This window comes from Apis cerana, linkage group LG1, assembly GCF_029169275.1.
Source record: "Apis cerana isolate GH-2021 linkage group LG1, AcerK_1.0, whole genome shotgun sequence".
Classification (NCBI taxonomy): Eukaryota; Metazoa; Arthropoda; class Insecta; order Hymenoptera; family Apidae; genus Apis; species Apis cerana.
In genome coordinates, this window is record NC_083852.1 from 20,063,614 (window position 1) to 20,074,380 (window position 10,767).

The 10,767-nt window shown below is 19.8% G+C and overlaps 3 protein-coding genes across 6 annotated transcripts; 2 read left to right on the plus strand and 1 right to left on the minus strand.

Moving 5' to 3' along the window:
• Positions 1 to 1,677: 1,677 nt before the first annotated feature.
• On the minus strand, positions 1,678 to 4,492 carry LOC108004248 (methenyltetrahydrofolate synthase domain-containing protein). Its single transcript, XM_062087447.1, is given in 6 exon segments — positions 1,678 to 2,591; positions 2,653 to 2,697; positions 2,699 to 2,864; positions 2,979 to 3,325; positions 3,410 to 3,795; positions 4,130 to 4,492. Coding segments are annotated over 6 exon segments (1,350 nt in total). The 5' UTR covers positions 4,149 to 4,492; the 3' UTR covers positions 1,678 to 2,204.
• A 1,609-nt stretch (positions 4,493 to 6,101) lies between these two features.
• On the plus strand, positions 6,102 to 9,002 carry LOC108004249 (isocitrate dehydrogenase [NAD] subunit beta, mitochondrial). Of its 4 annotated transcripts, none has more exons than XM_017067011.2 (7): positions 6,102 to 6,227; positions 6,704 to 6,791; positions 7,262 to 7,321; positions 7,436 to 7,645; positions 7,719 to 8,110; positions 8,192 to 8,381; positions 8,459 to 9,002. In XM_017067011.2, the coding sequence occupies exons 2-7, from the start codon at positions 6,750 to 6,752 to the stop codon at positions 8,687 to 8,689; spliced, it is 1,125 nt and encodes a 374-aa protein (XP_016922500.1). In that variant the 5' UTR covers positions 6,102 to 6,227; positions 6,704 to 6,749; the 3' UTR covers positions 8,690 to 9,002. The 4 variants fall into 4 exon arrangements, with proteins under 4 accessions (XP_016922500.1, XP_061943436.1, XP_028525762.1 ...); XM_062087452.1 differs by lacking the exon at positions 6,102 to 6,227 and adding an exon at positions 6,455 to 6,507; XM_028669961.2 differs by lacking the exon at positions 6,102 to 6,227 and having other exon boundaries at positions 6,636 to 6,791; positions 7,262 to 7,303.
• Positions 9,003 to 9,149: 147 nt separating this feature from the next.
• LOC108004257 (vesicle transport protein SEC20) lies at positions 9,150 to 10,562 on the plus strand. Its single transcript, XM_017067025.3, has 3 exons — positions 9,150 to 9,405; positions 9,678 to 10,092; positions 10,176 to 10,562. Exons 1-3 carry the CDS (start codon positions 9,325 to 9,327, stop codon positions 10,361 to 10,363), a joined length of 684 nt encoding a protein of 227 aa, XP_016922514.1. The 5' UTR covers positions 9,150 to 9,324; the 3' UTR covers positions 10,364 to 10,562.
• Positions 10,563 to 10,767: the final 205 nt, after the last annotated feature.

Sequence of the window (10,767 nt, forward strand, 5' to 3'; positions counted from 1 at the left end):
TACCTGCTATCATTTCGTGTACATATTTCAAATTTTATTTAAGAATATTAAAGTTCACTCTTTCGATAATCAAACCGACGAACACCAAGAATATAATGTAATTTTATAAATAATCATAAGGAAAGAATATATCTACGTTATAATGTAAAATTAAATTTAAAAAACGGTAATTTAAAAAACGAAAAAATGAATTGAATATCATTTATCCTATCGAATGCCCCTGTTTTTTTTTGCAACAAATAACAATGTTTTCTTTGTTAAATGATCAAATAAGGAAATTTGATTGCTTTTATTCTTATAACGGTTCATGATCGACATTCATCGAAGCACAAAATAAATATTTAAAAAAAAAGTAGCAAAAAGAATTAACAAAAAAAATAATAAAACGTGCTTTGTTTTGATGTTATATAGTAATTAATTATTAATAAAAAAATCCTAAATACATATTTAGAATTTAAATTAAATAAGAATTTAAATAAAAGTATGACACTGAGAAAAAGAGTGTTAAATAATCAATAATAAAGATAGCATTTCATAAAAAAAAAAAGTGACAAGAAAAATTATTTTTTTCAACGGAATTTTACAATTTGTTTTTTCTATTAAAATAATTTAAACAAAACAAAAAAATCATAAGTATAGAATGGTTTATATTTTTGATTCGTTCAAAAAGTTCAAAAAACGTCAAATATAGATTTAAGAAAATTTACAACAAAATAATAATTTAAACAAAAAACAATAAAGAAATATTAAAATTAAAATTATTAATATTAATATTAAATATAGAAATGCGAAAAAATAGAAAATTACATTCAATAAACATTATATTATGGAAAATATAATGATAAGAAATATGAAAACAGATATATATTATCAAAACAAAATCAAAAAAAATCACAAAACAAATATTAAATAAGAAAAATTCTTATTCGGGAAAAAAATTTTATCGACAAATTTTTTCCATTAATAATATAACAATCGGTCATCTTATTTAATATCAAAGATAATAATAGATATTTTATCATTGATATTTTATTAAATGAATAGATATCAATAATTTCTAACATCGCAATTTTAATAATATTTATACGAAAATTTTCACATGGAACTTAAAACTAAAAACTTAACTAAAATTTAATTTAAAATTTTATTTTTGCAAAAAAATGTAATTATGATAAAGAGGAAGAATAAATATTTTTCATCAGTAGTAATTTTGTGATGAATTTAATTTAAGAAATAAGAACAGAACAGAACAAAACAGAAAAATAAAAATATATTATATCTTGTTATTAAAAAATGTAATTAAAGTTATTATCCAATAATATGAATTTTACATTGAATTTAATAAATAGATATTTAATTATTCAAGATAATTTAAAGAAAATTTTTATTTCTCTTGTTCATTTATGTATTAATAAGAATAATTAATTAATAATAAAAAATTTAATAATAATAATAAACTATCTATATTTGAATTTTAAAAATAATTAATTTATTAATACTTATTAATATCACAAAGGTATATATTGTGACTTTTCCAATTGTTTAGATATATTTATATATCTCTCTTTATTATTCAGATTTTTGATAAAATATTTGCCTAAAAGACATCATGATATGAAAATCGTATTTTTCTACTCTCATTTAAGTTTTTTCAGAAAAATAGAAAATCTAGTATATAAATTAAAAATATAAATTTTTACTATTGTATATCTCATAAATTATACAAGAATTATCAGTGTGTTAATTAGATAAACATTATCAAATATACATAGAGCACTATCTTTAATATAAAATATTTTTTATATGATCACAGTAAACATTATTTAAAATGTTAATTATTATGAATTTATCTATAATATGCATGCAATTCTTAATATATATTAAGAAGTATTTTTTTTGTATATAAATTTACTTTTGATTTGATCTTTTTTTTATCTTTTTTTAACACAATTATCCAAAAATATATAGTTATAAATTAAATATTAAATGTAATGATAATTATAAAAACTTATATACAAACTTAACTTATATATAATACAATTATTTTTCACTCATTATATGCATAAATGCGTAAATATATCATAAATCATTTTCTATAAAACTTTAATTATATTTAAACTGCCATTGATTTATAGAGATTAATAATTATTGACAGAATAAACTCACATACAAAAATATGAATATTATCAAAAATTAATTGTCTTCTAAACTGACGTCACATCTGTAATTTCGATTCTAGATATTGGTTTAGCAGGTTCTACTATTATAAAATCGTTTGTATTATTAGTAGATACTCCAATACATAATTGCTGTAAATTTGCCATTATTGAATCAATTTGAGTTGGTTGATTCGGCAATCTATTATTTTGTTGTAGTTTATTGAAATGAAGATAACAAATACCACGATATCCTAACCAAGTTATTTCATTCGGTTTAATACCGCGCTTTAATAAAGCATTTTTCAAATCGCGTATTCTTGCGCCGGATGAAATATTGGATAATTTTAAAGAAAACTCAACTTGGGATTTAGATTTCAATTTCAAATTTTGATGATATTGTTGCTTATTTTTATTGTTACTTCCCATTTTCATCTAAAATATTGCAATAATATTATGATATATATTAAATATACATTGATTAAATAGGCATTACCTCAACTATATCAGAAAATTTAAATTTATTAATTTTACGTTTTTTTAAGAAAACATGTTTTTACGTGTTTTTGTTCTCCTTTTTCAATATCATTAACATTTGACAAAACTTTCTTTGTGTTAAAACGTTTCTTATTTTTTATATGAGAATGATAATATTTTTTTATTTCTACATCTGAATCTTCTTCCTTTAAAGTTATTATTTTTCCTTCTCTAAAAACAATTCAAGTATTTTACATAAATAATTTAATATATTATATAAACACATACACACGCACACATGTATATGTGTACATATATATTAATTATTAATATTTCAATATTTACTTTTCATCCATTTCTTTTAGTTGTTGTAATACTTCTATAGCTTTAATTTTCCTTTCACTAAGCATATGCCATATAATACAATTAGGTTTTTTTAATTTTGGATTTACTATTATTGTTTCAGTAGGTGTAACAATTATATCAACCGGTACATCATATTCCTTAAATATTTGATGAGGAAGATTATCAAAAACTTGACAATCATGCACAGTTGTAATAACTATAGTATCCTGTGTAACTGCACCCATCCTCATCATCATAGCAAATTCCAAGTCTGCAAATCCTTTACCTTTACCAAGTCTATATCCATTACGACTAACACATACAGATCCCAATATCACAAGATCTATCTAAGAATAAATAAAATGTAAAATACCAAAAAGAGAAGATTTAAATAATAATAAATTTCTATTATCATAATAAGTAACATATACCTTTATTTTAGAATTTATATCAAGTGGTTTACCAACTTCTGTCAAACCATGTATTTTTGATAACATTCTTAATTCATTTTTTGAAGCACCAGCAATTGGTGTAATATGAAGAAACAAACCAGATCTTAATTTGGGAATTGGAACTAATATTTCTTTATTAGATACTAATGCTAAGAATCTTACAGGTTCTTGTGGTTTATCTGGATTTATCTTTATAATTTTTGCTTGTTTAAAATTATCCAATTCTGCTAAACGTTGTGCTGCTTCTATAGCACCTTTGAAATTTGGGATACGATCATATACAGGAAGAGGAAAATTGACTAAATCATTCTTCATCAAATAATCCCATACTTTTTGACGAAAACTATATTTTGTCACTTCTTGTGCTAAAAAAATATCACAATATCCTCTACTAATATTAAACATATATTTATTATTAATTTTTTTAGAAATTATTTCTTTCAAATAATAAATTCAAAATAAAATTTATTAATATTTATAACCTATTAGTTATTAAATGTTATTTTCAAAATTATTTTATATTTTATTATAATATAATAGAATATATAATATATAATATAATGTAATATTAAAATTAAAATATGACAGAAAAACAAATATTAAAAACGATTAAAATCAATTTTTTACAAATAAATATTTTGCATTAATACATATATAATGAATAAATATTTATAATAAATATAAATGATTTATACTCACGTAATTGTTTTCCAGTCATTTTCGATTATTTTGAATAAATTCCTAAATTTTGAATAAATTACTTGTAAAAGTTAATATAATTATTTCTTAATATAAAAATTTTATATTATAAAAATAGATATGAAAAATGATATAAATATATTTTATTTCCAATTTTTTTATTTTTACATAAATCAAGTATAGGATAAATGACAAAGACTTTCTATTTTTAAAATACCGATTATGCAAAAAAATTTGATATGCCCTCTATGATTTACAACATATTATTTAATTTAATTACAAAAGTTGGTAAAATTAAGATTTTAAAAATAATTATATATATATAAATATTTTATAAATATTTCCATGCGTTATATAATTTGGCTTATATTCATAATCTTTTAACCGATATGAATAACAGATATAGATAATTGAATTGAATTATTCATGAATTACATTTATATTTTTTATTATAATGAATATATTATAATGAAAATAATATTAAAATTTGAAAAATTCTACATAAATATAATAATATAAATAATATTAGAATTAAATATATTTATACGTATTATTATTATATAATTATAAATACTGTACATTATAGTAGTGTACTAGTAGTGTACTATATATTAATATTTATACAATAAAGTCAATAAAAAATTGATTTCGTGAAAAGAAGATAATTAAAAATAATAAGATATCTTGAATGTATAAATCTTGTATAAGCAGCTAAGAAGAACGAATAATGAAAGAATAGAGATAGAATAAACTACTAGCGCTATCTCTCGAATAAGAAAGACATTTCTTCAAATTAAGATAAAATAGAATAAGAATTAAAACTAAGAATTAACACTATTTATTGAATATTATTGAAAATATGTTTTAAAATAGAATTAATTTTCAATTTTTACTCTTCTTTATTCTATCCTACTTTATCTCAATTTTAAGAAATATTTTTGATATTCGAAAGATACTGTTTGTGATCTATTCTTATTCTATTTTTATACTCTCATTATTTCTTTTATATCTGCCTATATCCTTTTTATCTATGTTTTATTTGCAGCACTTTATAGATGGCGTTGATTGCACAATTTTTATTTTATTATTTTTATTTTTTTTCTATTACTATTTATTTTTTCATTTATAATTATTTTTAGCGCATACAGGATGTCAATTGGATGTCAATTGAATACAATTTTATTATTTCTCTTTCAAAACTATAATGTTTTAACACTTTAATATTAATTTGTAACCATTTCATATAAAATGAATGATTTTTAAATATAAAAAAATATTTTGTAAATATTATTTTAAAAAAATATTAAATTGAATTAAATTTAAAAAAAATTTAATTTTTTTCAAAATATAATTTATAATAATTTTTTATCACGAATTAATTTATAAATCAATATTGTATTATGATTGATTCGAAACATTTATTAAAATTAATTAAAAATAAAATACAAATAAATATTTGATGAAATGAAAAATAAATTATAAATAATATGCATAACAATATTTTTTCTGATTTCTAAAAATATTAAAATAATTAAAAATAAAAATTAATTTTTAATCTTTCTTCAATAAAGATTTTTTATAATTAAAAAAATACATAATAATATACATAATAATATAAATATAATCATATAAAATATAAAATTTAAATATATTTAGCCAGTAATAGAATGTTTATTTTATTTTTTATTAATCTATAATTTTATATTAAAATTTAATTACATTTCTAATTATTATTATATTACAATTTTCTAAGCTGAATTAATAATGTTCAGATTGAAACTAAAATAATAAGAAAATCATAATAGACATAGAATAAAAAATGTATTGTTATATAAATCTTACATTTATTTTCTGTTCTTATTTCTACTTTCGACATAAAGTCATGTTGGTAAACTTATTACAATGAAATTTACTAGAAATTTTTATATAATTTTAATTTATATAATTTTAATTTTGTCAGTAAAATTCGTATATAGTTTAATAAGCAAGACTTATATAATTTTATAATACTATAAAGTAGATTATCATGTTTAATTGCAGGAGAATCGGACACAACTAATATAACTAAACAGACATGTTAGGCGCGAAAAATTGCACTGTAATTAGAAAAAAAATATTCACACTTATTTGTTATTTTATATATGACATACAAAAATTATAATATAATACAAAAATTAATATATTTATAATATATTTTATTAACATATAGAACTCAATAAAAAGAAATAGAATAATAACTTTAAAAAATTGAAAATCTAATATAAAATATGAATTAATTAATAAAATTATTTGAAATTACTAGTAGTATTATTACTAGTGTCATTAAGTTTTATAATAATGAACGATTATTATATACATTCGATAATCTTCGAAAAAACGTGAAATAAATAAATAAAAACAGAATCATAAATATATTATTTAGGGATTATTTATAAATGATTGATAAATTATTATTATCAATAAAAGATTATATAGATTATATTTATTTTAAAATTTCTTATATAATATAAATAGAAAAAAAATTAGTATTTTTTTAATTAAATTTCCCTAATATTTTACAAATTTATATTACAGATATATATGCGAAAGTGAGATAGTCATTTAGATTTCATCGTAGAAAATGGCTTTACTCGCGAGAAACATCTGCAAAGTACTTTCACAGGTAATAAACATTTCATTAAAATATCATTTTTTTATTTTTAAAAAATTAATATAATTTTATAAATTACAATTACTTCAAAATATCATTGAATTTTATTAATATATTTAATAAAATGAATTATCAATGACAATTACAAGGACGTTACATTACAATAATTTCTCTTAAAAATATATGAAAATCTTGTTAAATAAGAAATACAATTTCAAATATTAAATAATTACGTACTTGCAAAATATTAAAATGAATAAATATTCGAAATTTAAAATCAATTAAATAATCGACTTCAATAATCATGTTATTTAATCATTACGTTTACGTCTGTATAGATATAATTTTTTAGCGTAATATTTTTAATTATATATAGAAAAATAAATGTTATTTACATTATATTATATTTAATTAATACTGACTATATTATATTACATTTATTTGCTTTATTTTTAAACTATTAATTAAATTATTATTTATAGAGTGCTCAAAAAGGAGCTGTCAGGTCTTTGCATGTAGGAACAGTACGTTTGCAAGAATCGGTAAATTATATATATATATATATATATATATATATATATATATTAAATTATTATTTAAATATATAAAAAAATATATAGAGAATTGTATAATTTTCATAATATTTTTTTTTTTAGGCAATTGAACAAGAAGGAAAAGTAAAATGTACCCTTATACCAGGAGATGGTGTAGGACCAGAATTAGTAGTTTCTGTTCAAAATGTTTTCAAAGCTGCAAATGTACCTGTTGAATTTGAACCTTACTTTCTCTCAGAAGTAAATCCAACTTTAAGTGCACCACTTGAACAAGTATCTAATAGTATTGCAAGAAATCGAGTATGCTTAAAGGTAATTTTATGTTCATTATTTAAATTTATTATATATTCATATATTTATTTTATATCATATATTTTTATATTAGGGTATTTTGGCAACACCAGATCATTCTCATACTGGGGAGCTTCAAACTTTAAATATGAAATTACGTAAAAGTTTAGATTTGTATTCAAATGTTGTTCATGTAAAATCTTTACCTGGTGTTAAATGTCGTCATAAAAATGTGGATTGTATTATCATTAGAGAACAAACAGAAGGAGAATATTCTGCATTAGAACATGAATCTGTAAAAGGTGTAGTTGAATGTTTAAAAATAGTAACTGCAACTAAAAGTCAAAGGATTGCAAAATTTGCATTTGATTATGCAGTGAAACATAATCGTAAAAAAGTCACTTGTGTTCACAAAGCCAATATCATGAAACTTGGTGATGGTCTTTTTTTAAAATCATGCCAAGAAATTGCTAAAATGTATCCTAGGTAATTATAATTATTTTTTACTTCAGATAAATTACTTTTAATATTTAGAATTTATATCCTTAAATCATTCTTTTATTTCAGAATTACATTTGAAACAATGATTGTAGACAATTGTACAATGCAAATGGTGTCCAATCCACATCAATTTGATGTAATGGTATTGCCAAATTTATATGGTAACATTTTGGACAATTTAGCATCTGGATTAGTTGGTGGTGCTGGTGTAGTTGCAGGTGCTAGTTATAGTCCTGAATGTGTTGTTTTTGAACCAGTAAGTTTTGAATATAATATATAAGATATAATAATTCATTAAAATTTTCTATTTATTTATTATTGATTATTATTTAGGGTGCAAGGCATACATATTCAGAAGCTGTTGGTAAAAATGTTGCAAATCCTACTGCTATGCTTTTATGTGCAGTAAAACTTTTACGCCATGTGAATTTAAAACGTTATTCTGAACAAATTAAAGATGCATTAAATCGTGTTTTAAATGATGGAAAAGTATTAACAAAAGATTTAGGTGGACAGAGTTCTACAACAGAATTTACAACTGCTGTAATACATTGTCTTCGTTAATTTTGAGTTTATATTAATTTTAAAAAAATTCATGTAAAATAGAATCATATAGAATAATAGTATTCGTTTCATGTGGTCAAGAATATTTAATATAACTGTGTTCAATTATATAGTATTATTGCATCACAAATTTAATTTATCTGCTTTGAGCATTAGAATTTTATTTAGAAAAAAATATATATTATAAATAGAAAAAATCAACATTATTTGTGTCAACATCATATTTATAACTGCAGGGTTTGTAATCAAACAAACCAATTGTATGATAATATTATAAAGTTCAAATTGTACATTAATAAATTATACTACCTCATATCGTTTTTAAACATTCTATAACATAACCTTATTGTATTAGTATTATTTTATATATACATTTATAAATGTAGTTTATAGAAAGTATTATATATAAAAATATTAATTTATTTTTAAAAATATTTAATCAAAATAATATTGAATGAATATAAAATAATATCATACTTGAATATATTTTATATATTTTCATAAAAGTTTAAAAATTATTAATGTTTAAAATTTTTATTTTACATTTATATACTTATCAGTATTAAAGTCACATTCCGTTTTTACATACAATAAAAGTCGAAGTAACAAATTGTCATAAAAAAAACTGTGCCCCAATGGACACTGGAAATCATGCAATAGAATTTATTCATCAGGATATTGTAAAAAATCAACTTCAAGTCACGGCTTTAATACAAGTATTATTTTAAACACAAATTTTTTCATAATTAGTATAACCTGAATCTTAACTTTCTTAACATCAAATAATATAAGTAATATTAATTAATTATTGATAAATTTATTCTTATAATTATTATTAAATAAATTACAAATATAATTTATTGATATAAATTTGATTTTGATATTATGATAATTATATGTTATATATTTATTAGAGGTTAAGTAAAAGAAATAATTAAATTTTTATACTAATTATAAAAGAATTTATAAAACAATATAAATTTTTTAGGATATTCAACAATGTACTGGTCCTTTAGAATTGCTTAATGAATTAAATGCAGAAGGCAGGGCAAAAATAGCAATTTTAAAATCATCTATAGATAAATTAGCATCCATAGCAGAGAGAGAACTTTCAGAAAAAAAAAGAATAGAATTATTAGCTGAACTAGATGTTTACAAACAACAACTTAATACTTCTTTAGCTGCATTTCGTAAAGCTAATGTTGTTAGTGTCTGTGTAATAGATAAACTTGCTAAAGAAGAATTGCTTTCTATGCCTGAAGAGCAACAATCTGCTATTCGTAGAAGACATGACAAGAAAAGTCTAGCAAATACATCAAATCAACTCTCTGACAAACTTTTAAGTATATCTAGACACTTAGCTGAAACAACTCAAAAAAGTGCAGATACATTAGATACATTAAGTATGTAATTTTTTTTTTATAATATATTTTAAAGATGTTTTTAAATTTTAAGATGTTTTTAATTTATTACTTTAAACTTTTAGTAATATCATCAGATAAAGTTACCAGTACTAAAGATGAATTAGAACATCAACAACAAGCTATAGTTCAATCTGGAAAACTTTTAGGCAAATATGGTAGAAGGGAAGTTACTGATAAAGCTTTAGTAGCATTGGCATTTATATTTTTTCTTGCCTGTGTTATTTATATCTTACAAAAAAGACTATTTTAAAAAGTATAATAATATTATATATCAAAAATTTTAAAATCACTTATAGATATGAAAATTATTTTAAAGAAAGTGTCTTCTAAAACAATTGAATTGTTAATAATTTTATATACAATATTATTTATTATTTAAATTTGACAAAAGACATGTTTTATAACTGTATTATTTTATTAAAAATAAAAATATTTATAAAATAAAAAAATTTTCCAATTCCAATTATTCCAATATTTTATTACATTATTGAATAAATATAAACTGTGTTTGAGTTAGAATCTTATGATAAAAAATATATCATACAAATATAAAATTGATATTATTAAAATGATAAAATTACGAATCTAACTTATGAACATTATTATTAATTAATTATTATTTAATGAATATTAAACACTAATTATTATATATTA